We start from the raw sequence: 26,776 nt of genomic DNA on the forward strand, positions 1-26,776 counted from the left end.
CAAGAAACAAATCACGAGAAGACATTCCCATGAAGTTATGTACTCGTGGATGGACTACAACGTATACAACTTGACCTGCTGTCCAAATTATAGTGTACATTTTGATCAAGAATTATGTGGTCCGCGCCTTATTGAGTGAATAATAGTGAAACATCTCCGGAAAAAACAGGCCCATTACATTTGCACTTATTCAAACGACACCCTCTGGTTTGTCCTAGACTCTTAGTGCTTGATCTTGGGCTTCTTCACAATCATCACGGTGCAGTGAGCATGGTGAGCACAGTAATCACTCACGCTGCCCAGGACCGCCCTGGAAAAACAAGAGAAGGCAAACCGGCATTAGGAATTGATAACCACAACCGGCATGAGAGTTGAAACAATTTGGTTACGCTCGGGGCAGTTAATCTCCACCACAATTGGCAAAACGAATCCAATCAGCCATTTTGGCAATTTGTTGCCGAAGAGAGTGAGCGAATCTCTGTCAAAGACTATGTAGCAAGAAGTCGAGGGTAAGTATGGCTGAAGTTTGGCTGTACCTTTTTATAGCTCCGTATCCGTGGTTGCCCACAACCAATATGGAAGCGTGGTGCCTTTCCACGGCATCGCAGAGGACATTTCGTGCATCTCCTTCTACCACCTCCAGTACAACATCATTCACCTGTGGACGAGCAAATTCATCAGAAAATATCCAAGGTAACGCCACTTTCTGAAGCAATCGAATAAGTTTTCCAAGAAAAGCGATGTGAATAAGCTTCAGTATGAACCAAGTAAAATGACAACCAACTAAATTTGGTAACAAATAATGCCGAAGCCACTCGATTAGATATGGCAGGACAAAAATGTTTCTAATATGCGCATACACGGAGATAACTGAAATATTATATTGGGATATGCACAAAACTATTCGGAGGTCACATGAGTTACTAATTCTTGCCCCAGTTTATGCAAAATGAAACTGCAAGAGTAAAGTTCTTAAAACTTGACCTCCTGTATCTAGGAGCACAAAAGTGTCAAGGATTTATACACTAAGTCATGACAATACCAGCAATTTCCAAAATCTATCCAGAAACAAAATAGATTGTCAAATTAATCTTAGTCGCATCAAGGCATAGAGCATGGGCAGCATGTTGTAACAGAACAAGGGTTTCTGACATCAGTTTCCAAGGCATGAAGTTTTCTTATCTAAATGAAGATTTTCATTCTGCTGTGAGTTTTGTCAAAAAGAAGGAAACTGAAACATTGTTGATGGCTCTTCAAGATGAAAAGAGACCCGAGTCAGATATTGGTATGTGGATACAGGCTGCAGTAACCACATGAGTGGAAATAAATCTTCTTTTTCTTATCTAAATGAAGATTTTCATTCTGCTGTGAGTTTTGGTGATCATTGTACTGTGAAACTGACGGGAAAAGGTGATGTTAAGATAAGAACCAAGAATGGTTTCGTGGAAACGATCACTATTGTGTTGTATATTGTTGACTTGAAAAGTAACTTCTTGAGTGCTGGTCAGTCACAAGAAAATGTTATGTTTCCACTATTAAGAAGAATGCTTGTGAAATTTATGATTCTGTTAGAGGTGTTATTGCAATTGTTCAGATGAGTTCAAACAGGTTGTTTTCATTATAGATTGAAAGTATTCAATCTTGTTTGATAGCTGAAATGAAAGATCCCTCATGATTGTGGCATTTTCACTATGGCCACTTGAGTTTTGGTGGATTGAAGACCTCCAACAGAAAAACATGGTGAGAGGCCCACCCCAAATAACTACTCCTTCCCAAGTCTGTAAAGAATGTGTTGCTAGCAAACAACATCGTTCTTAATTTTCCAAAGGAAAGTCATGGAGAGCAAAGGATGTTTTGCAGCTAGTGCATTCAGACATTTGTGGTCCAATAAACCCATCTTCTAATGGAGGTAAAAGATACTTAATTACCTTCATTGATGATTTTTTTAGAAAAACATGGGTTTATTTTATACAGGAAAAATCAGAAGCTTTCTCTACATTTCAAAGCTTCAAAGCTCGTGTGGAAAATGAAGCAGAAAAGACCATTAAGACTCTTCGAACATATCGTTGTGGCGAATATTACTTAAAAAGAATTTGAAGTTTTTTGTGCAGAGCATGACATTCGAAGAGAGCTCACAGTCGCATATACACCACAACAAAATGGTGTATCTGAAAGAAAGAATAAAATCATTCTCAATATGGTGAGAAGCTTGTTGACAAGAGGAGAGAAGAGGCCGAATCTTATATCTCATTCAGAACTTTGAAGCCTTTAAATAGGCAAATACGTATAAGATTCGGCCTAATCTCTCCTCTCCTGCAGATATTTTCATACCTCTGTTCCATTGTTCCCGATTCTACAAGGACTGGGACTAGTTTCCTCGTCCCACAGCTTTTCTCTTGCAGAAAAGCCAGCAAAATGCAAAACCTCAGCTTCTACGGTCCTGAAAAAACTAGCCGCTATCTAAGTCGAGACTATCAGTCCTTACCGACTTACTAGCGCAGACCTCCTTGGCCTTCTCCAGAACTCTGGCCGCAATCTTCTTGAGATCCGCCTCCACGAACGGCAGAACATCAGCAGTGCCTGCAGATTTCAACATCGAAACCAGGAAAATCACTGCTGAATCCCTCTTATCACGAACGCAAACTAAAACTCACTAAGCTCGAAGCATCGCGAGCACAACACTGCTCCAACGGTGCATATACGGCAGCGAGGAAACAGTGAAGAACTGAGGGAGCTCGTGATTACCAGGGCCGGCGAGACCGACGGCGGAAGAAGCGGAAGGCTTGGCGTGGACGACGAAGAGCTTGAAAGGGTAATTCGGAGCGAGGGGAGCGAAGAAGCGGTCGAGAGTCCACTCCAGAGCGTACGTGCTGTGCTCGCTCTCGTCGATCCCGATCACCATCGCCGGCTTCTCTGCCATCGCCGCTCGAGCTGGATCGATTCGTCCGGTTGATTGTTTCAGTTGAAGAATGTGGGCAGAGTTCGATTCGACTTTGGCCTGCGAGAGTTAAAAGCGGGGGAGAGAGAGTGTGTGCGTGGTGAATCTGTTCTCGCAAATGATTCGGAGAGAGAAAGCCAAAGGTTATACGCTACATTCGCTCTCAGTTTTAGCATTTGTGCTGGACGAGTAGGAGCCGTCCATCAGCATCGATTTATAGCACGTGTCTGTCCATATGCGGCTGCGGGGGGCAATTGCGTTTGCAGCACGTGTTTGTCCGCGCACGGCTACGTGAGATACCTGGCTATGGCTAGGCGGGACGGGAGGCAACGCATACCACAATTGTTTAGTCAAACTTCTAGTTTTAGATAGGGAGAGGTGATATTAAGGGTGTATTTTGACGACGATTCTCATCCACTCGGAATTGAGTTTTTTTTATTTTGTTTTCTGGACAAATTTTAAAGAATCGGAATGCATTTGCTAACTGTATAAAATTTTTATTCATTTATATTTCTATTGTCTTCTCCTCTTTCTTTGGCGAAGGTAAGGTCGATGTTGCCATGGCCGAGCCTCGCCGACGATAGCAAGGCTCAGCCTTGACTAGGACGAGGCCGACCTTGCCATGGCTGGTGAGCTCAAGCTCGGGTAGCCAAGGTGGCCAAGCTCGCTCATCCTTGGCGAGGCCGGACCTTGCCGTCCCCGAGCAAGGCCGGACCCGCCCAACGACGGTGGCAAGGCGGACCTCGTTCTCATCGGCTTTGGCCTGCGGCCGGTCGCGCGATTCGGAGGAAAAAGGAGAAGAAAAGAAAAAGGAAGGAATAAATAAATAAATAAACAATTAGAATATTATTAAAAATCATCCACGTCGGTCGATTGGTGTCCACATCAGCATTGGTCAACTAAAGTTGTCCGAAATGATTAAATCGACACAAATGCAAAATGTTTGGTACTTAATTGGCACAAAAAAAAAGCTTAGGATTGAATTTGCACGATTACAAAAAGTTTAGGTCTTCTGATAATTCTCCCATCAAGATTCTATTTAACTTTTTTCTAAAATTTAATTAACTTGATCTTTCAATTTTCTTCATCAAATCAAAAGGGTCATTTTTAATTATTAGAATTGGTTTAAAATCTAATTCTCGTTATCTATTGTCAATATTAAATGCACTTAAAGCAAGGGATAGAATAAAACGAAAAGTAAAGTCAATCAGAGTCGAGGAACACCCTTCGATGAGGTCTTTTTTGGGTAAAACACCCTAAAAGAAGCCTTTTTTTTTTTTTTTTGTCTTGGGGAGGGTGGCTTCCACATCAGTAATTTCCAATCAAAATTGATAAGATGAACTGAATTGACACAAATACAAAAGATTTTAAACTCAATTGGGAAAAAAAATTTAAGATTGAATTTTAAAAAATGATCATCATCATAATAGATTTAAGATAATTTTTCCTGGTTTTACGGGAGATTGATATAACCTCACCTTAAGTAGATCTATTCATTTTGTAAGCTTCACTGTATTTTCGTTCATTGGATCATCTCTATGGAGTGTGAAAAGACCCGCCATAGAGAATCTATACATCACCACCCAGACATCTCTTAGAAACGTCAGACAATGACAAGTTTGACCTTTTCGTGAGTAATCTTGGGGTTGGCAACCTTTTAACTTCGTATCGAGAGGACCTAAATGTCAACTTCTGCCTGCTTCGTCTATGCCAGTTTTCTTTCATCCTGTTTCTTGATCTCCAAACGTCTGTGCCGTTTTGCACGTTAGATTGCGGGATACAACAGCATCACGCCGCGCGAATTTAACACAAAACTAAGACTTGTTTAGAATCATATTACTGTCAATTTCAACTTTTTGGTTAGGTGACGTACATGCACTCATTTGAAGGGACAAGTTTTCAGCATAGAGAGGATTGCTCATTTTCATCGCTCAAGGAAAAGTTTTCTACGTGTTACACACAGTTTAAAATTTCAAACTTCAATGACTTTATCAGCTCGCACTTGAAAGATAAATTATATTACGAGAATGGCGCGCGATGATATTATTACAATTAATAAAATAAGATGTAACGTAAATGACGGTGCGAATGAATCAGCCCCATCCAACCAAATGAACTTCACCTACGGAAAAAAAAAAAATAAAGAAAGGAAAACTACAACAAGTGTCTCCAACACAAATTATAAGACAGGGGAAATAGGACAAGCCTCCATACAATGTAGTACCCACAAAAACCCTCCACAAATAGTCAACCATGGGAACCTAGATGTTGTCACAAATGGAGCTGATCCTTGTGAGGAAGATCGCATCTCTCTCTCTCTCTCTCTGAATTTTCAAACATTTCCTTCTTCTTCTGTGTGTAAACTCCTGCCTCCATATCCCTCGTAGTGTCGACATGGGATGCCAATAAGACCCTCTTGTCCAAAGAGTCTGCAAACTGCATGAGAAGATCTCAAGCCTCGAGTCTCTCAAACCATGCAAAGATGTCAACACGCTCCACTCAGCTTGTCCTCACGTACATGCCACCAAACTACCCAATCGATGTCACAAAACTATGCAGAAAGGTTCAAGAAATGAGGGTCCAACCACATCAAGCTCTGTGGTGAAGCTGAGGGTCTCCTAGAGAGCCACTACTCCTCCATCTTGGCCTCCTACGACAACCCGATTGACCGCCTCCACATCTTCCCTTATTTCACCGACTACCTGAAGTTGAGCCAACTTGAGCTCACCATCTTGAGCCAGCACCACTCGGGGGGCGAGTCGAGCTGGGTCGCCTTCATGGGCCCCGGCCTGCTCCTGCGAACCTCGGTTGTCCTAGCCTCTAACCACCGGACCGAGACTCATTTCGACAACTACGACATTGACCCCTCGGCCAATTCCGAGGCACTCCGATTGTTGTCGCCTGACCCTGACCTGTCCAAGAGAATGCTCTTTCACACCACAGATATAATGGATGTCACATGTGCCTTGAGGGACTATGACGTCATTTTCTTGGCAGCTTTGGTGGGTATGGAGAAGGAGCAAAAAATTAGGGTTATTGGGCATCTGGCCAAGTACATGGCCAATGGGTCAATCTTGGTGCTTGGGAGTGCCCATGGTGCTGGGGGTTTTCTGTACCCCGTGGTCGAGGTCAGTGACCTAAGAGGGTTCCAGGTTCGCTCGGTGTTTCACCCCACGGACGAGGTCATCAACTCGGTTGTCATCGCCCGCAAGTACTCGGCGCTCAATCACGGAAAGGGATTGCCGCTTGGACCCATCATGATGCCCAACAAGTGCTGCGAGATCCACCAAGTCTTCAATCCTCTCAACCATGGGAGTATTGTGGAGGAGTTGACCAATGAAGAGAAACCAACCTAAAGATGCTCCGTTCCGTTCCGTTCCGTTCCGTTCTCTCTCTATCTCTAGGTTCGACATACACGCATCTTTTTTATGCGAGCACCTTTAACTTTTCGCCTTGGGCGATGTAGGGTTTGTGCGTCGTACCTGCATTTTCGTGTCGAGAAATAATTCCCATCTGTATTCGTGGAAAGTTCTTTTTCTTCTTTGTCTCTCCGGGTGGTTTGTGGATGTTATGTTGTTCCACTATGTGATCTCATGCAATGGCCAACGGGTCATCAAATGTTTTAATAGCTATCTAATAAAGTGAAACAACATAGATGGAGAAAGAGACCACATTTGATTGATTTTGAGTGATGTTCCTGCTGTTGGAATGCTGTTTTATTTGGATCTTCCGAACCTGTCGTGTCGTTTCAATCTTGCACATCGCCGGGGGGAAGAGAGTTGATGAGCCATTGGTGATGGGTGTTTCGTTTGCATCTCTTAGTCTTGTCTGGCCATGGGAAAGAGACGCTTATTGAAAATTGCCCCCAATTAATTTTTGGTGCGTGCGTGATTGAATTCGAGCCATTCCAAAATTTTGTTTTGTTCTCGGTTTGATTGGACCTAAGCTTGCGAAATGAAACGTGGAGGTAGAGCTCCTTTTTATCTTATATATATATATATATAGATTTGTGGCGATGGCAGAGGATTTAGATGCATGATCTTGACTGAGGGTAGCGTTTCTTGCATCTATTCTTGCAAGAAAATATCGCGATTTTTAAACTTTTGTCGAATGTTCAATTTAGCCTCTAGGTTCTTGTATTCAGTTTTTTTTTTTTTTAATTCTCTTTAGTTGGTCAATCAAATTAAAGTCCATAAGGGAAATGCCGATATGAACATCTAGCGCCGTGCTAACATCCTACATGATAAGCCAAAAATATGAAAAAGGGCAACCCTTAAAATAGATGAAAAGGGAAATCACAAGAAAAATCGTGTGAATAGCCCAAAAACCAATATTTTCTACGGAGAAAAAAGCAAAGAAGATAAAAGAAAAGGAAAAGGAGGGGCAGGCGATGGTGGCTAAAACGTTTGAACGAATAACAAAGTAAATGTCAAATATCATTTCTGCTAATATTTACTCATATGATCAACTCATATCAAGCACAGACGTAGAAGACCCCTCTTGGGCGCCAATCCACGACTAATCGAGGGTCGAGTGGGATTGGGAGCAGCGGTTCGAATGATGATCGAGACATCGCAAGATTTTCATTCAAGCTGTCACAAAATTTGGTGCAATAAGAGACTTCAACTGCTAGAACAAGTGCTGACTTCAGTATTTTCACCTCCGCCGAACTCCCAACAATCTGTCAAAATTAGCCGAGGGATGAAGAGAATGCATATGACACCTCTAGAATCAAGATACACATACTCCTGCTCGGGGTATTAAGATCCTTGCGTGTGGCGTTTCCAAGTGACTGCTGAAATTCATGCGGAACAATATGATCCATATGCTACGATCATCCTTACACGGTATAGCAGAAAAGGTACCTTTTTTACACGTTAAATCTCGCACTTACATCGATCTTCTGAAGCTTTATGGGTGGTGAATAACAAAACAAAGGAGACACTAGCTTTACCCATTGCTCATAGAGATGCACAAATGCACATAGAGATTACAAAAGGGAAAAACTTATCAGCCCCGAAATGTCTGTCATATATCTCACTGCTTAAGGCAGTATTTGGCGCGGAGATTATCGAGAGTCTCTGCATGCTCAATTGGAGTAGCCTCACTACAGAATACTTCCTTCCACAGTCTGAGAAGATCTGCTCCAAAAGAGAACTATGTTCAGATTCTCAGTCCACACGATCATGTTAAGAAGTTCCGCTATCAAATCTTTCCATTTTCCCATTGCCAATGTTGCAAGGTTTTGGCGCACACATCAATCAACAAGTAGCAGCATTCGGTGGAAGATGACCATGACTCAAAAGTATCATCAATGTACCATTCATTCAGCTTCCACATTAGAAGATGTAAAATCTCTCATATCCCAAGTTTTCAAAGATGACCTCACGATGGAAATAACTAGGCCTAATCTGTTTTACATTGCCTTCTTGGCAATTGGCATTGGTGTTAACTTGTATATGCAAAGAGATGCCAAGCACACGCACTGTGCTTTGAAAATCCTATAAACATCTGATCTGTGGTTGCTAGGGTCGAATATAAACGTTGCAACTACACATGCACATACACACCCACACATCAACTCCTACTCCCACGATCAAAGTAACCCTTGGTCCACCATACTTGAATTAGGTGTCGACAAAGACATAATATAACTAGCAACAATATTTTCAGAAATCACCCAACATAATACAGGAGCAGCAGGAGCATCTGCTGGAATTGAAGGAAGCAAATGCTCAAAAGTTATCAGCAGAAATATGCATGCCCATGATACATGTTACCCAAGCAAGAGCTCCTGAGATAGTTTATGACAGTGTGCCTCAATCAAGCAGCACCATACAGTTAAATTACATCAGGACATCGAGCCTTGTAGTAGTGTGTGTATGTGTATTTCAAAGAGATCAAAAAGAAGTGAATAGGTATAATTCAGAAGTGAGCATACCAGCTTTATCTTCAGAAGAAAGACACATGACTATCATATCGAATCTTGGGACCTTTGTCAAATTATCCAAGTAATTAACAGCCAAATCTATGTCCTCACTGTCAAAAGGTAGAAAGTTAACCAAAGGAAATAGCATCAAACTCAAACGAAGTCCAAAGACATCCATGATCACGAGATCCTCTACTTACATGAAAAATGTGGATATACACTTGATGATATCAACCAGTAAAGGAGCAGAGAGTGCATTTTTGAATATCTGTGGCAAAGAACCTGGAGAAGTAACCTACAAATAACAAACAGAAAGAAGTTGAGACAATGCAAGACAGCTTAATATGATTGCCTACAGGAACAGAGCATAAATCAATTCTAAGATCTATAGCACATAAATTGAACATCCATATGCTTACCAGTAAAGCTATCCCATTACCACATTTCAGGCACAATTTCTGGAGGGTCTAGCAATGCTAAATGTTGGATAAACTAATCTTACTCAGACCAGTTAACTAATTTTTACAGAGATATAAGGAATATCTTCTATTTCCGAAAGTTCATTAAAGTCGCATACTTCACAGAAGATAATCTCCTGTCCATTCTCTTACATGAAAGGGAGTGAGTATTAAAGACCACACTCATGCCATGGACTAAGTAGTGAGGGTCACAGAAGGGCCAAACTGGTAGAGAAAACCAACCTTTTAGCTTATAGCATCTCAAGATACTAGAAGAACAATTAGTTAATGGATATAACTACAAAGCTAAATGATAACAAAAACCTTTAACAGATGAGCTTGTAGAGAACGATCGCCAGAGAATCCTCGCCAAGAAACCTCAAACTGATAGGCTGAATTTGGTGGGGTGATTTTTTTAGCGGCTTCAGACATAGCTCGAGAAGCTGCTCGAGTTGCAAGATCTTGCACTGATACCTTCAGCTCCTGCTTTCCAAATTCTGTTGTGATTTTTTTCGCCTCATGTCCCTGAAGATTCAGAGAGAGAGAGAGAGAGAGAGAGATTACACAACTAAGTCAACAATTCAAGTACATAAATTTTCAGTTTAAGTTATGCACGAGCCAGACATAATTACAAGGAATTTTTTGACAAAGAAAATTAAAAAGAAGGAAAAGAACCATAGAAAATTTTTATGAACGTTCCAGAACAAACAAAAAGCAAGAGAGCTCATACTAGGACCTTAGATTTCTCCACAACAGAACCATCGACATCCTTAAAAGTCTTCTTGGAGTCATCTTCACTTCTAGCTCCAATGCTTTTCCTTTTTATTTCCTCAATGTGGACGGAAGGCTTCAACGACACTGGCCCATTTTGCTTTATATTTTCACAAAAGAAGAAAATTCACAAACCATCTATAGTCTAAGGACTTGTAATAACACATTCTCAAACATGCTCAATTTTCCAACGATCAAATCTGCAAGTTGAAGAATATGAGATTTTGAGGTATAAAGATGTGATGTCAGATTTAAAACCCAATTATATTCTGCTCAACAATCAGTAGAAAATCCAAATATACGTAATTCTCGGCATACTCTTGCTTCTTGCAGTTCCACTTGACAGACAATAAGCTGTCGAACAGTTTAAGCTAAAGCAGTGACTTCATGTCTTTGTGCACAATTGTTTATATCCAGAGAAACCGACACAAATGGTGCTCCTTGCCCTCTAGTATCAGTTCGAGGGTTTCATCAGGGCAAAAAAAGAAACCAAACCCAGTCCCCACCCCACAAATTAAAGGTAAAAAAGGAAGGTCGTTTCCGACATCCCGAGTTCCTGTGCAATTTTTTTATGGAGGTGAAATGGTTGCAACTCCACTGGTAGATATACAAAATTCATACCTTGCTATGACCTTGAACTGCAGCTGCTTCAGTCTGCTGGTCGCTGGCAGAGGATGACTGGATGCGCCGTCCATTTTCTGATATTACCGATTTCTGAGGACGTTGAATAGAGCTTCTCAATGCCCCAGTTGCTTTCTTTAGAATCTCCTAGAAGGGCCATCCAACTAGTTTCAATACTGAATTGGAAATGGTATTTACAAAACAAACTTAACAAAACAGAAGACCTAATATGTCTAGGTGCCAGTAGAACCAGAAATTGCTTCTTTCTGGGGTAAAATATCAAGGTGCAGTTTTAAATGCATACTTTACTTCATGAAGCTCTAGACAATCGTCTGTGATTTTCATCTAGTTATACTGGTAAACCAAGGATCATGCAGAAAACATAAAATACAGGGCCAATTGCTTACTTTCTCATTCAAAGATTTTGCATCCGAATACTGTTTCTTGATTTCTTCATTCTGTGGCTCTAACCGAAGAGCAAACTCGGCATCTGCAGTTAGCTATGATCAATATACCTGGCCTGGCAGATCAGTTGTCAAGATTCTAGAATATATAATAGGAACATCCTAAGTGCAAATGATGTTCTCTACTAAAATCATCAGCACAATCTTTTCAAGTCAATGGACAAAACATTTAATTGGCTTACATACCCTCAAGTGATTCTTTATATTTTGCAAGTTCTTTCCTTGCTGTTGCTCGGCGTGAGTATGCTTTTATGTATCGATCATCTAAATTTAAGGCCTCTGTGCAGTCCTCCTCAGCCTCTTTGAACCTAAGGCATCAAGGAAAAAATGCCAGGAAAGAAAAACCAATTAATATGTTCCTTCTTTGATTTTCTACATTTTCAATATAGTGCATCTCTCTTATGACAGAGAACATTGGAACTCAAAGTGGGGAGTCTGGCCCAAAAAATAAATAAATAAGAGAAGAGAAGGGCCCGTGAAGGGGAAGAGGGGGGGGCACCAGCTGTTCTACCAACAGATCAAGCATGTACAGTGAACAGAAGAAATAAATGGCATTTTCGTTGAAGTCCTTTTAAAATATGTATAGCTAGGAAACACATATATTGTCACACAGACCTACAAGCTCACTCTATACCTTCTGATCTTGAGATATGCCATCGCCCTGTTTGCATAAGCTACTGCAGTAGGTGAAAAGGCAATGCTTCTTGAATAGCAATCAATAGCTTCATTAAATTTCTTTTGCTTGAAGAACTCATTACCCTGTCATTGAAGGCATCAATCAAACAAATAGCATGTGCGGCTGATTTCTCATAGCAAGAGACAACAACTGTTGATTACTCAAGCATGATAAGAGGAAAATCCCTACTAGTTCCTTTTCTGAAGCAGCATCTGGAATGGACTCTTCCATTGAGAATCTACCTCCCAGACTCCTTGCGCTACCACCAAGATTGATGCCTGATTTTTTATCCACACTAGGATATCCTCTCGTCGATGACGGTGATTCCTGCAAAAGCCCAATGAAAGATTTGACCATTTATAAGCTCTCAAAGCTTTTCCATACATGTTCATGCACAGACTTCAGTGTCATAACTTTGGACTCCGTAAAATATATCAAGCGAATGATGACTATGCCTCTTGATCTTCACAAATTGAGATCAAAGCTGGTACAGATCAGTTTCCTGCCCAATAGAAAATGCAAGAGAATGTCTTGTATGTCCTCCTAACTTAGAAGAAGACAAAAAGAGCACTTTTTAACATGTCAACCACTTGATAACAAAGCAGATAACATCAGATTAGTACCTAAAAAGAAATTTAAGTACTACCCATCTATCGCAAATACATCTGGGACCCAAAACTTTGCATACCTTCTGGGAAGTTTAAAAGGGGGGGAAATGAGTGGATATACTATCACTCAAGCATACGGTCTATGAGCATGTCAATACACACACACACACACACACATTTTTTTACCTTGTCCGGTCTTATTTTCTTGTCCTTGTCTTTGAGTGAGAGCTCCCAATCCTGCAAGCCATTCAAAAATCCCTGGAAATCCTGGTGGAATGGCCAAAGAAAATGGCAAAGAGAATTCAACTCAACAACAACTATACCAGCAAAGTACATGCAAAAATGGCAGCTACTCATGATCCTCAACTACTTCACATACCAGTATTACAAAGAAATGAGACCTACCAAAGCAACGATCTTTTCTAAAGTGCAACGAAACCAATGCTCCAGGGAAAAAAAAAAGAAAAAAACGAGAAGAAAAGGACGTCTTCACGAAGTCGGAAGTAGCACAGGAACGTCGCCCCAACATAAAAGTGGCGAAATTCCTAAACTCTATGGACTTGCCGTCCCAGTTCAATTGCTCGAAATTGCAAGTGCGAATCGGAATCAGCACACAGCACGGACTAAAATCAAGCGAAAATCTAGCCACTCGAAACGAACCAAAACTCACTCCATGTCATTTGTCATTCACTACAATCATCGCTTTAGAGAGCAACCAAAAGCCAAACGGCAATGCACATGGAATTCACTCAATCGCGAGCTACAAACGCGGTCCTTCACCGTATGCCGAGCGCATGAAGAGCACAAGAGTACGAACCAGAGCTTGATCGCGACCGTGTTTGCTCGGAGCCCGAGCCATGACGATGCTCCGAGGTCCACGGAGCTGAGCCTCCGCCGGGGGTGGGGAGCGTGGTTGAGAGAGACAGAGAGGAGAGAGATTGAGCTCTTCACAGACAACGGAGGCGCGTCGTCGTAAATCGATTTCTCTGGAAAATTGACGAAATTCGAAGGGGCCGAGTTGAGATTGCCACGTGCCAGGCACGTCTACGGGGGACTCACTCGCCAAGCTAAACGACGTCGCGCCAGTGTTTTTTTTTTAAATCCTAAGCAAATCATAGTGATTAGGAATGATGAACTCGACGTCTACGAGATTCGAACCGAAGTTCCATGGTGCTCTTGCGGTACTCAAAGATGGGACACTTTTGTGGATCCTTGTTTTTTTTTTTTGCCTTCCAAATTTTATATTTATTTTGGGGCGAGAGTCGATTAATCTCGTTGGGGAAATTCAACAACAAATATAGTACACGTTTGCTCCCGAACTATTACACTATACACGTTATAAATTTTCATATCGACATACGTAATACGCATTTTCTTCGAACTAATTATACAGTATAATCATGAACTTTTCTTTTATTACGTCTTATAAATTCGGTACATTTTCCTACTATCACTTGCAATGCACTATGACTCTCGAGGAGTAAGAAAGTAATTCGATCTTATTTTCTCGAAGGAAATCTCTCTTTCACTCTTGATTATTGTAAAAAATATGAAAAAGGAAGAGAATGAAATTGACTGACAGTGTCCTCCCTTTTGCTCTTCCAAAAGGAAAGAAAGATAATAGAATAAATATTGAACAATAAAAACTTGTTAAAATTTGATAAATATAGCCGCTTTAAACAGAACTGAGTAAGGCATTCTGAGAAATGAATAAACACAAATTCGATTACAAACGAAAAGTCCTAAAAAAACGAAAAGATCAAATGTCAAAAATTTGTTTTTCATAATGTATATTCAAAGGGTTCATTAATGTGTAAAAGGAGAAAGTTTAAGGGCGCACATATGCTAATTCAAAAGTTTGTAATGTCTCGAATCTTCTTATCGAGGTGCATTGAAATAACAAAAAAAGAAGATCATCAAAACGTCATTTTTTTTTTCCAGTTTTTCTACTTATCATGTCATTTGTGATATCTGTATCCATCTATATAATCCTATAAAATAAACTTTTGAAGTCGGTATCCATCTTCGACAAAAAAAAGAGAGAAGGAGTTGGTATCCATCCTTAGAGTTACCATATTGTCCCTTAGTGTAAATCAATCAATTATGAAAGTAATCCAACAAAGAGAAGGGCTCCCAAGTAAAATTGGCATGGCTGGTTGCTGTCTCTCCCCTTCTTCTTACCTACTGCACTGCACAAAAGAAGAATGCCCTGAGAAAATCTCCTCCGCTAATTAACTTAATGAAAAATGGATTTGCAATCTAAGATACTTTTTTTTGGTCGGAGCAATCTAAGATACTTCAAAAACAACTAAAAGCGGCTATGCAAGTCTCTGAGTCACATTCCTACTTTATTTGTGACATTGGCTCATACATTGGCATACTCGAGAGTCATGTTTTATGAGATGTTCAGGAGCGATACCGTCTTATGTTTGTACGGGATGGATGAATGTTGTGTCAAGTGATTGTGGAAAGCAGTAAGGGTACATCAATGCATATGGGGATGGATGTCGATGGATGAATGCAAATGCAAAATAGATTACAATCACCACCGAGACATAAAAGACGCGCCACTAGCCAATGATTACTACCGGGATTGACGATATTCACCACCAAAGCCTAAAGGATATCCACCAACCGAGAATGAATGGCTTTTTGGCTCACCACCAAGGAATAATCTACTCTCCAAGGATAAATAAACTAAGACATGAGTAATTCACTTTCCAAAGACATTCGAGGAAAATCTTGTATATTCTCATTCATTAAAATTATCTTTTTACAATTGAGGAAAAACCCTTCCTTCATCTATAGAGAGACTACTACATAAGAAATAGAAGATGTGGAACTACCTAACTACTAGAGACATAGAAACTAAAAAACACATTAAAGACCTAGGAACCAGAAAATGCAATAAAACATCTAGAGACTTGAACTTTGACTCTTGAGACTCAGAAACACAATTAAGACTATGAAAATCAAGACTAAGTACATTTGACTGGGTGTAAAGTAATTAAACTAAGATTCTAAATTCGTCCACTAGCCTCAACCAGAAAATAACCATCTTAAACGATCAACATTTATCCAAGGAAATTACTCAGAATAGTCTCCGCTTGAAATGTTGTTGATTAGCTTTGAAATTCGGAAATTAGTTTAGGGAGTCGATAACTTAAAACGTAATCAAGAAGGAAGAATCGGCAACTTCTTGTTCGATAAATCGATCGATAGCCCCTATGTTGATAACTTCATTCTTGACCCATTGAAGCAAGTTATAACCATAATCTGCCTTTGCTTGAATGAACATTAGTTGTAACAGATGAGTCGATGTAATCAAGTTGAAACTTAAGAATTGTTCCATTGAATCGGATGCTCCTGCATCATCGGCTGGATTAATCGATGAGAACCGAGTTGAGCTTGCGAGTTGATTGATAGAGTTCGATGCTCCCGTATCACCATCGTGCCCGACAATTGGGATATGTGGAACTAGAGCGGTTAAGAGTACAAGCTACTTCTTTCCACCATTAAATTACTCCAACGGGTGAGAAATAAAATCGAAAGCCAAAGTTTAGTTTCTAATTTTGGACCTTGATTTTACCTGACCAATTATGCCAAGGTGAAGGGCATAGAAAAGGGCACGTATGGATCCGGCCATGGATGAAAACCTCGGCAACCCTCGAACTTTATAAGCTTCTTAGCCGAGGTTTTATCAACTGGTTCTTCAAGTCCCTTGAAACTAGAATACTTGTGCAACACTTTCGTTCAGACTAGAAGCCTATCTTGTTTGACTAAATCATAGAAACTAATGATCCTGAAACCTTAATCCTATCGAGCTTAGGCAAGAGCCAACAATCGAGGGCGTTGCGGCCCTCGCTCAGGGGTCGGCCAATGACCCTTGTCGGCCCTTAATAAGAACAAAAAAAAAAAAAAGAGTACAAAAAATGTTTAAAAAATATTTAAAAAAAATATTCAAATCAGTGCTAGACATGGCACGTAGAACAACCGGTGTTCACGTTAGCGATTTCCAGCCAAAATTAATTGGATGACTCAATTAGCATAAATGCAAAATGTTTATGACTAAATTGATACAATTAAAAGATTTAGCACTGAATTGGCACTAATACTATAAATTTTGGACTTTTTTGACACTTTTTTCCCATACTAGTCGTTGGCATTTTGGATGAAATAATCTCGATTTATATGTAAAAGATAAAAATGATAGTGGCCTTCTCAACAAACATACTATACAGAATTTGTCCTAGACACATGATGATAAGAAATGCTACTTTTGACCCAAAAATTGCTTGATTTTAGTAATCTTCGTTATCATCGACAAAATTATCAATTAGGAGTTGTCCGTATGAAGACACGTTCGAACATTTCTGTAACTACGTAGATTTTGCTAGACAGTCTAATCATATCATGTGGTATTAGTTTCGAATTAATCATACTGGTGTAATGTCGAATCATGTCATTTGTTTGACTTTTTGTGGCCACAATTTTCACCGGTATCATGTACTTAAGGTGACTTTTTCTTCATATGTAGTCGGGATAAAATTTAGGATATGATATAATTTATCACTTTCAATATTTGGTTTCTATCGCAAACAGGATAAGATTGGATATAAGAGGATATAACCCAAAAATGATTATCCCATGAGGGAGATGTGATAAAAGCAAATAGGATTTCTAATAAACAAAATAAAAAAAAATTTAATTTTCTCGAATAACAAGCTTCTTAAATTAATCAAATTAAGAAACTATACGGATATACGTAATATTTGAATTTTAATATGAAAAAGAAAATTAACAAAAACCATCAATTTCCTTTTTTTTATTCCTATTTTTATCTATATATATATATATATATATTCAAATTTTAGCATTTATAGTCATCCCATATAGTAGTTACTTTAGTATTTTAGGTATATTAGTATAGTTTACTATTTAGTAAAATTTATCAGAGAATGATGGAAGGGCAAAAAAAAAAAGAAATGAAAAAAAAGAGAGGGGAAACTAATATAAATAGGCAAATAGGGGATAATGCAGAAATTTTCTCGGAAAACTTGGATAAATTTATTAGGGACTTACATTGAGTCCAACAATAAATTTTTCTCTAGGTGAAAATACAAAGCGACGTTCGTGCAATAGAGATGGGAATCTCCTATGATCGCCTTCTTCCCCTGCGGAGTCACGTAAAGATTTCTCTTCTCGAGATTAGTACAGAATCTAACAAGGGGCTTTGCGCTTGATTTGCCCTGATATAACTAGTGTTCCTACTCTAAGGAGCTACCTAGAATTACAAGATTCTACATCGATCGCGAGAACTCCGGCCCGAGAAATCCCCGGTATTGATTTTCATCTTCCGAGGATTGGTGCAGCAAACTGTTGGAAACCGAGCAGTGAACAATGTTGCGCTCATAACCCGGACGAGCGGTTCGCGTACTCCTGGACTAATGCTCCGAAAAGCGAAGGCCTTCCCAGCAACGTCGACGGTCTATCGAATTCCTTTGCTCTTCCTGTCAAAGTACAAGAAAACTTCTATGTCAAATAGGTCTGCAAGGGAAGGAAATTACAGGGCTTCTGCAACATTGAAAGATAGGAAAAAAAGACATGATCGATTATGCTGAAAGATATAGAATGAGCTGAGCTTCAAAGAGGGAATGCCGCACCTGCATCGACGACTAGGACACGATCGCAGTCCATGACGGTGGGGATTCTGTGAGCAATGCTGATAATCGTGCAGGTCGCAAAGTCCTCCCGGATGATCCTTTGGATCACGGCGTCGGTTTGCGAATCCACGGAAGCGGTCGCCTCGTCCATGAACAAGAGGCGGCTGCGCTTCAGCATCACCCTCCCTAAGCAGAGAAGCTGCCTTTGTCCCACGCTCCAATTGTCTCCATTGTCAACCACTGCAAATTCCATGTACATAGATAAATCTTCGGGCAACTAAAGAAGGAAAACAAGATCTCAACATCACAATCTTCATCAATCGACAAAGTTCCGTACCCAAGGAATCGAGTTTATCAGGCTTGGAAGCGATCACATCCTTAAGCTGGCACCTCTCTAGGCTCTGGCATTGACAAAGCCAAATGTTAATGGTAACTCCTCTTAACTTCTCTAATGTGATCCGCAATGCATCAGAAGCCTGGTATGTCGTGGCGAAGATGAAATATGACATTTCCTCATTATCGCAAATGGAAACGTACCTTCCATATCTCTTCCTCGGTGTACTGTCCGACTGGATCGATGTTGCTCCTGACAGTGCCCTCAAACAGGACAGGCTCCTGAGGGATGATCCCGAAGCGGGAGCGGAGATCATGAAGTCCTAGAGCACAAATGTCGATGCCGTCTATGATTATCTGCCCTGCTGTCGGCTCCACCAGCCTAAAGAAGACTTGAATGAGAGTGGACTTGCCGCTCCCAGTACGACCGACGACACCAATCTTCTCGCCCCCCTGGATGCTAAGAGTGATGCCCTTGAGCACCAAAGGCGTGTTTGGACGATACCTAACCTGCTTGCAGATTGCAGATGATTATTACTTTACCATTCAGGGAGGATAAAAAAGCCACTGCCGACAAATCAGAAGATCGACAAACACGCCTAACGATATCTTTACTAACATATCCATTTGAAAGATACCCATAAGTTACCTGCAAGTCTTTGAGATCAATATTGCCCCGAAAAGGCCAGTTCGGAGGAGGGAGGCGATCTTTGATTTCCCACGCAGCTTCCGAATGAATGTTCGCGAATTGCTTTATCCTCTCAACCGATACCATCCTGTTCTCCACGAAGCAACTCATATATATGGCCCAGAAGAGGACGGCATTGAGGGACAACCCATAGGAGAGTGATAAACCAACATTCTCTGTAGAATACCGAAGATTTTAGATGACAAAACCTAAACATGCATTAAAGGTCTGCTCGCAATGCCAATAACAAAATCCAACACATTATAGATGTCCATAACTTAGTTTGACTTCAGTCAAATCTTCCGACTCAATGTATGTGTCAGAATCATCAAGAATATTAATTTTTAGTGCTGTGACATTTGAAAGATGCTAACTTAACAAATGGTGAAGTAAATCTGATATGCAGAGTGGCATCATTTTGAGTCTTCTGATCATCACAAGGGGGAACGCCTAGATGATGTTGAGGGGCGTGGAAAGAGAGACTTTTTGAAATACACAACACAACCAACGTTTTCATGCCAAATGGTTGGTGTTTGTGTGATCAAGTGCAACCTAAATTGTACCTGGTCTGATAATGCTGCTGGGCAACAAGACCATGAACACAGCAGAAATGCAGAGGAAGAAGCTTCCGATCAGTTCCAGACGAAAACCCAGCCACTCGTTCGATCCATTGTTGTGGAAATCCATCCGCAGACTTGCATTAACACGATGCACATTCTCTTGACAGAACCTATCCTGCTTTCCGAAAGAGCGGATTGTCATGACGCCGCCAATGCTTTCCGAGAAATGATGGATTACTGGAGCTTTGGTGATGGAGTCTAAGCGCGTCAGTTCTCGAGAGGATGAAAGATAGTATCCCTGTGAACAAGAAGCAACAAATTTCTGTAATGCAATCTTTTAATAGAAGAGATCACTAAAATTATTGGCTCTCTCTTTACAGTAGACCAGGTCAAATAATGCCAATCAAGTGGTATGTTTGGTAAGCGACGAATGAACTTGAATGCTTATACTTCCCAGATTGAGTAAATTCAAAGTAACTGTGAAAAATTAGCTAACTACAAAGAAAGAATTCATACCCTGTACCAGAAATTTAGCCACCCAAGTGGTATTATCAAGAAGACGGTCGGCCAAGCATATTGACACGTGATGATGAAGATGCTGAGAACCGTGATATACATGGCAATGGCCATTCCCATGAGAAAGGGAATGAAGATGTCAACGTTTGTCTGATCAGTTGATGCCTGCAAGCAGAAAACGACAGCCATCACTAAGACAATCTTCGCATTAACCATTATGTACAATCGAAAGACGTACAGAACCTACTAGGGTCGGCTGATCCTTACCCTGGTTAAAATTCTTCCTGAAGGCGTGGTGTCGAAGAATGACATTGGGGCGTGCAAGATGCTGTGGAGAATTTGACTGAAGAAGATCTGTGCTGTCTTCAGCCCCAGAGTGGTAACAGAGAAGGCTCTTACCAGAATCAGCACACAGGAAATACCAGCAATGATTGCATAGACACGAATGAATAAAGAAGGATTGAACGACGTAGTACGCTCGTCTGCAGTCTCGTACGAGAGCCAGTAATCTCCGGCCATTAAGGACGATTGCCATAAAAGTGAGAGCAGCACGACTACCACCACACCCCACCATCCGAAGGCTTCAGTGCAGTACAACTTATACACGTTCAAGCTGACTCGACCGGTCTCCCTCTCCTCGTCCTTGATGAGCTTCGAACTTCCCTTATCGGACTTGACCTGGTCTAGAGTCTTGTTCTCTTCCTCACCATTAGCCTGATAAGGCCTTTGCTGCTTAGTCAGGGAATTATCAAGCTGCGCGGCGGCATGTACATCCACGAGCTCCATGGAAGTTTCATGGGCTGCCACTAATGCTTTGAAATCCAAGCCAGAGTTGAGCAACTCATCGTACTTTCCTGATTGCACGATCATCCCATCTCGCATGACCTATGAAAGAACACACACCAATTAAGAAAAATAAGACATCTTTGATTGTCGTAAAGTTACAGAAAATTAGCAAAGCGTGCTCACCAGGATGAGATCGACATTATGCAAAAAGTCAACTTGGTGAGTAACAAGTAAAATGGTCTTGTCTTTAAGAGCTCCTCTAACACATTCCTGCATCAGGAACAAGCATCATTACATTGAGCATCCTAGTTCTAGTTATAAGGGTGATATCAGTATGATCAGACAAAGACAGAGGAGTTAAATCATCGTGTTACCTTAAAGATTTCTGTCCCTGTATGGGCATCCACAGCACTAAAGACATCGTCGAGAAGATAGGTATCGCAATCCTGATAAACAGCTCTTGCTAGCTGAATACGCTGCTTCTGGCCCCCGCTGAGGTTGATGCCGCGCTCGCCAATCTCAGTCTGGTCTCCAAACTCCATCATGTCCAGGTCCTTCTCTAAGCAGCAGACTTTGATAACTTCTGCGTACCTGTCTTGGTTCATAGGCAAACCAAATAGGATATTCTCTTGGATAGTCCCACTTTGGATCCACGATGTTTGAGCAACATAGGCACTTGTACCACATATCCTGACCTGAAAAGCCACAGATGTTGCATTAGCATTTGATTTTGAGTACTCACAACAAACTTTAGTCTTGGAAATCATAGAGTTTCACTTTAAAAGGGTGACCAGTTATTGCTTTATCAGAAACATACCTCGCCCGATATCTTGTGCATCTCACCAAGAACTGATGCCAGGAGAGATGACTTCCCGGATCCGACAGTCCCGACTATAGCGGTGAGCTGACCTTTCTTAATTTTCATGCTAATATCTTTCAGGACTTCCTCTCCATTTTCATCGTCCCAGCTAAATACTCCGTGCTTAACCTCCATTGCAACACCGTCTCCACAAACCTCCACTCTTTCAACGGAATTTTCCACTAACTCTTTACTCATCATATACCGATCCAGCCTTCCCAAGGATATCATTGCCTGTGAGAGAGAGATCATTGATTGCGGGAACGTCCTTATTGGCTCCTGCAAAATTTTGAAAATTGTTGTGGTTGTGAAGACTGTAGCGGCATCAAGCTGAACTCCCAAGTAGATTGCAGCACCAAATGTGATGGTTGATATCAGCAACGGCGTGCTCCACATGACCACAATATTGCCAGAGATCGAGTACATGAACTTGCTGAGCCAACTAAACTCCGATTCTCGGAAACTTTGGATCCTCTTGTTGAAGTGTTCTTCCCACGCCTGGAACTTGATCACGCGCATGTAATTGAGCATCTCGTTCGTTGCTTTCATCCTCAAGTCACGGTTCTTCATCACATTATACTGAAATCTGTTGTTTCGCCGAGTTCCGAACACGACAAACACAAGAACACCGATGATTCCAACGACAGCCGCTATAACTGCTCCACCGAGGTAATTGTAGAGGAGCACTAAAGCAACACCGACTTGCAAAGGCATCAACCATATTGAATGTAACTGTATCATCATGTCCGAGAGTTGTTGGGCGTCGACCGCCATGTAGTTCACAATCTGCCCAACCCCATGAGATTGGCGAGCTGAGCATGATAACCTCAACCCTTTCCGGTAGAGCGAAGTAATAAGGGTCGACCTGATGAGCATTCCCAGCTTCTGCGAGTTGAAGTTGAATTGGTGGGTGGTCAGGACTTCGACAAACTTTGCGTTAAGAAGGATCAGTACAAGGTAGTAGCCTTCATAAGGGGAACTTCCTTTACCAGCAGTGAAATTGACAAATCCTTGGATGAGAATAGGCCCTACGTACATAACGCACAGCCTAACAATTGCAAGAAAGGCCGTGAAGGCAATTTCTCTCCAAAAGCAACGAATCAATGTGGTTCCAACTGGGTGCTTTGATTTTTCCTGGGGCTTAGGCCAATTCATTTTGAACAACTCCGACATTCTTTCTGCTCTGTGATCAGGTGATAAGGAGGGAATTTCCTCGATTGTGAGAGGCGATTTGTACCCTTTACTCAGAAGCGGATTCATCCAAAGCCAAAAGGCCTTGGACACAAGCGAAGCCGATGCAAAGCTGGTCACATTAGATTTAGTCGAAAGCTGTTCATAACCTGCATCCATCTCTCCATCGGATTCTCGAGCCACCGCTATTCCGGTGGATCCTCTGATAGCAACAAGCAGAAGGACAATGGACAGAGGGAAAGACACCATCGAGACTATGTCATCCAACCTCAAATTTTCATTAGGGGCTCCTTCTACTGAGGCAAACCGGACGAACCCGGAAATAGCAAACAAACCGATAATGACAAAATTCGCCACCCAGTAAGCTCTAAGTGACAGTGGATGAGTCTTGGCTTCAAATCTCTTCTCATGGATGATCATTATAGCAATAACTGCGTGGGTAATGGCCTGAACCAACCAAAAGAGTGCATTCACCAGCTTCCATGGATACTCCACATCCTTGCTGAAGGCAACGATGCAGACGATGGTGTAAGAAAATGCTAATAGGATGGTCACAATCAGAGAGAGCTTGAACCAAACACTAGTTCCGAGAAGGGCTCTTTGGTTTCGGATCAAGGGCTTATTGAAGTCAGGGATGGAGTGACCCCTGGAAGAGAATCTGGAGAACAGCCTGAGAAGAGTGAATACAAGGAGGGCGGATAGGAAGAGAAGGTCAATGGAAGAGAGCAGAGCTCTCTGAGGACAAGGGGAGAGGAAGATGAACTTCAGCCATTGAAGTATGAGAGAAACAGAGCCACTGTTCTCTGGGAATTCAATCTCTGAGGTCGAACAAGAGAGGGAAGAAATCCAAGATCCAGAAGACATATTCACAGCCTTCAAGGGGGAAAAAAAGAGCCAGAAATCAAGTTCTCTGCTCAGTTCTCGTCAATATCTCAATCTCACTCCCTGAAGACAAATCAAATAATCCAATTTGAGATCATTAGCAAGAATTCATGCACACCAGAAAAAAGGAAGAAAGACCCACTACAGAAACCGAAAATTATATAGAAGGGAAGCGAATCATCAGTCCTAGAAGGCCAAGATACGAGGGAAAAATCAGTAACACCTTTCTGTTGAACAGACAAAAACAGTTCTCGGCCCACACAAATATTGGAAATCTGACAGACAGAAGCAGAGAATCTGAGAAAGCTTAAGAAACTGAGATATGCTATTGCTGTGTAAGAGCTCCGCACCAACATAAACCCTATATACGTTCACTAGCTCGCACCAAGACGGGTAGTTTTGAAGATTAAATAACTGCAACTTTCAGCTCCTAATCATCACAACTTGTCAAGACTTGGAATGGAACGCTACTTTAATTAGTTTATTACAGCATAATGATAAAAGGGTTGAAGCATTGACACATAATTACAAAACCCGCCGGTGGATTATGTTCTTCAGCGTGTCGGACGATGAACCGCAACACAACAACGAAACAAGCAGAAGACAATGAGTAAGGATGAGTCTAAACAATAAAAATAATGTAACCCCGCCGATCAAGAAAGAGGAATTCCGAAAGCAGGACTGGCCATGTGCAGACGATGCAACTAAAAGTCCACACACACTGTTGAATCTTGGAAAAACATAGAAAAGGGTTTACAAGTTCATGGCTTATATGTTGTAGAGCAATAAGATGTTCAGGAGAAAAACAAAACGAGAGAGAGAGAGAGAGATGGGTTGAATCTATTCGGGTTCAACGTGTATCGCACCTCGAGGAAGGCAAGGCAACGGCCCCCAACACGACAAGAGCGCCGCGAGGTGGTCGGCCGAAACGACGGCGGGTGTTGGGGTGCGTCTCGGAAACCGCGCCTCAGGTCATGGGGCCTGCATCTCCTGCTCGTAAACGCAGTTAGAGAGAGAGAGAGAGAGAGAGAGAGATTGCGTCAGGAGAATGAGTTGTGCATGGCGAGCAGACCACAATATATGAAGAAGACAGAGTCGATGCACGTTGTTGGTCTAACTGAAATCAGTGCTATGAACGGCGTTGAATTTTCAGGATGCCATGGTCAGAGAGAGAGAGAGAGAGAGAAATTAAAGCGTATTATTGACTCCCGTGTTGAACAGCTAATATTATTTAAAACAACGGTAGAGGATAAATTTTTTGTGAGAAATGGGAAAATAATCAAGGAAATGCTTAGTTTTGCTTGGAATTTATGACTAATCAAATAAAGGACGAAAATTTCACTGACCAAGCCAACGATGGCCAGGAAGGGAAGAAGGAAAAAAAATAAAAGTAAAGAAAAATTTAAAAAAAAGGACGACAATGCCCTTCAACCATGATCTTCTTCTTTGAAATAATGAGAGCACTTCGGACCATCTTTTGTAATAAGATCCATTTCAAGCTCTTATTTGAGAAAATGATGGCACTTCATATCCTCATTTAGAATTCTTCCTAAAATAAATCTATATTTCACCATTGAATATAGTATGTGAATATTTAGTAAAATTTTAAGATCAAAATTTACTTTTCATTGTCTTCACGGTCAAGCAATGCGAGATAAATTAAGAAGTCTACTGTAAATTTTTTTTTATATATATTTTGGAAAGTGAATCCGCATCATAAGCACATGGAAAAATTTCCCGGACTATATAAGGGTGGAAAAAGAAGAAAGTCTGCACTGGCTGACGGCGGGATTGGTGTGAAAAGGAGAAACAATTTTCATTTTTTCACCGATGATAAATCGAGCGAGAGATAAAAATTTAAATAATAAAAATGGAAATATAACAAGGCAATAGACCAGCGGTATTCGATTCGGACATGAATTCATGTGCTGGCCAAACTTGGCGGGGCGCCCATTAAGAGCAAAACCCAAATCCCACGTGCCGTTTCGTCGCGTGGGGCGCACTTTCTGGTGAGGCCGTGAACCCTTTTTCCGTGAGGTGACCGTCATTGCTTTGCTCATGCGGACGGTTAGGTTTCACGTGTTTTTAATGTAGCGGTCCATTTGTGAGGTGTAAACAAATCACTTGCAGCCTCCGATAAGACTACATTAATTGGTACGCGCAAGACGTATGCTAACTTAGAGCTCGTATAGTAACTTTTTTTCCCGTGAAAGTAAGTAATGTGATATTTACAAGACGTGTTTGGTGCATTCCTCGCTCTTACAATGCATCTATAGCCATAGCAGAAAATCCCGACTCGCAAAAAAGATTATGAGCATCATCACAGCTGTATTGAACAGTCAAAATAGAAACTTTCGGTTCAAAAAAATCAAACTCCAGTCGCATTTGGGGATGCAAAATCCTATGTTCGATCAAATGGTGCTTTGCAAGTGCACGAGACGAGCCACGCTGATGTGATTAACTTCCCCAAAGCAAAAACCCAATATCTCTCTCTCTCTCTTGGGTGAGCATGATGACGTGGCGAAATCTGGACCAAGCAGAAGCAGAAGCCGAAGCCGGATTGGTTGGGGGCGACGTGGTCGTATGCGCGTCGTTGCACGTGGTCAATTCGGGGCTTTGTCGTGGCGTGCATTAATGCTTGGGTTCCTGGAGGTTTGACCATTCGGGGCTGCTTTGCGAATATTCTTCTCGGGTCAGAACATGGTTACGTTAACCATCCGAATTCGGAGTCCACGAACCTTTTTGGACAAGAGAGATTTATTGAACAAAATGAATTTTGAGTCCACGTGACTAGAGGCTGACGACGCACACATACTAAATCGTAACGCCATTC

The 26,776-nt window shown here is 41.3% G+C and overlaps 3 protein-coding genes and 1 pseudogene across 4 annotated transcripts; 1 reads left to right on the forward strand and 3 right to left on the reverse strand.

The window, feature by feature from the left end:
* Window positions 1-11: 11 nt before the first annotated feature.
* Window positions 12-3,027, reverse strand: LOC115742394 (universal stress protein PHOS34-like). Its single transcript, XM_030676655.2, has 4 exons — window positions 2,746-3,027; window positions 2,486-2,580; window positions 537-658; window positions 12-310 (listed from the first exon to the last, which is right to left on the reverse strand). Exons 1-4 carry the CDS (start codon window positions 2,918-2,920, stop codon window positions 223-225), a joined length of 480 nt encoding a protein of 159 aa, XP_030532515.1. The 5' UTR covers window positions 2,921-3,027; the 3' UTR covers window positions 12-222.
* LOC115742375 (ABC transporter C family member 4) lies at window positions 2,430-24,997 on the reverse strand. 2 transcript variants are annotated; one of them, XR_007199279.1, is made up of 13 exons: window positions 24,810-24,997; window positions 21,829-24,006; window positions 21,386-21,706; window positions 21,195-21,281; window positions 20,493-21,110; window positions 20,226-20,390; window positions 19,713-20,007; window positions 19,111-19,325; window positions 18,666-18,971; window positions 18,466-18,529; window positions 18,129-18,368; window positions 17,770-17,975; window positions 2,430-2,440 (listed from the first exon to the last, which is right to left on the reverse strand). XR_007199279.1 is itself a non-coding variant. In XM_048282516.1 (12 exons), exons 2-12 carry the CDS (start codon window positions 23,923-23,925, stop codon window positions 17,875-17,877), a joined length of 4,509 nt encoding a protein of 1,502 aa, XP_048138473.1. In that variant the 5' UTR covers window positions 23,926-24,006; window positions 24,810-24,997; the 3' UTR covers window positions 17,565-17,874. The 2 variants fall into 2 exon arrangements, 1 of the variants encoding a protein (XP_048138473.1); XM_048282516.1 differs by lacking the exon at window positions 2,430-2,440 and having other exon boundaries at window positions 17,565-17,975.
* On the forward strand, window positions 5,205-6,578 carry LOC115742386 (annotated as a pseudogene).
* LOC115742383 (RNA polymerase II-associated protein 3-like) lies at window positions 7,715-13,492 on the reverse strand. Its single transcript, XM_030676630.2, has 12 exons — window positions 13,283-13,492; window positions 12,652-12,732; window positions 12,047-12,184; window positions 11,816-11,940; window positions 11,368-11,489; window positions 11,125-11,207; window positions 10,718-10,864; window positions 10,062-10,196; window positions 9,650-9,850; window positions 9,068-9,162; window positions 8,880-8,977; window positions 7,715-8,079 (listed from the first exon to the last, which is right to left on the reverse strand). The coding sequence occupies exons 1-12, from the start codon at window positions 13,322-13,324 to the stop codon at window positions 7,976-7,978; spliced, it is 1,371 nt and encodes a 456-aa protein (XP_030532490.1). The 5' UTR covers window positions 13,325-13,492; the 3' UTR covers window positions 7,715-7,975.
* Window positions 24,998-26,776: the final 1,779 nt, after the last annotated feature.

Source organism: Rhodamnia argentea, chromosome 7, assembly GCF_020921035.1.
Source record: "Rhodamnia argentea isolate NSW1041297 chromosome 7, ASM2092103v1, whole genome shotgun sequence".
Lineage (NCBI taxonomy): Eukaryota > Viridiplantae > Streptophyta > Magnoliopsida > Myrtales > Myrtaceae > Rhodamnia > Rhodamnia argentea.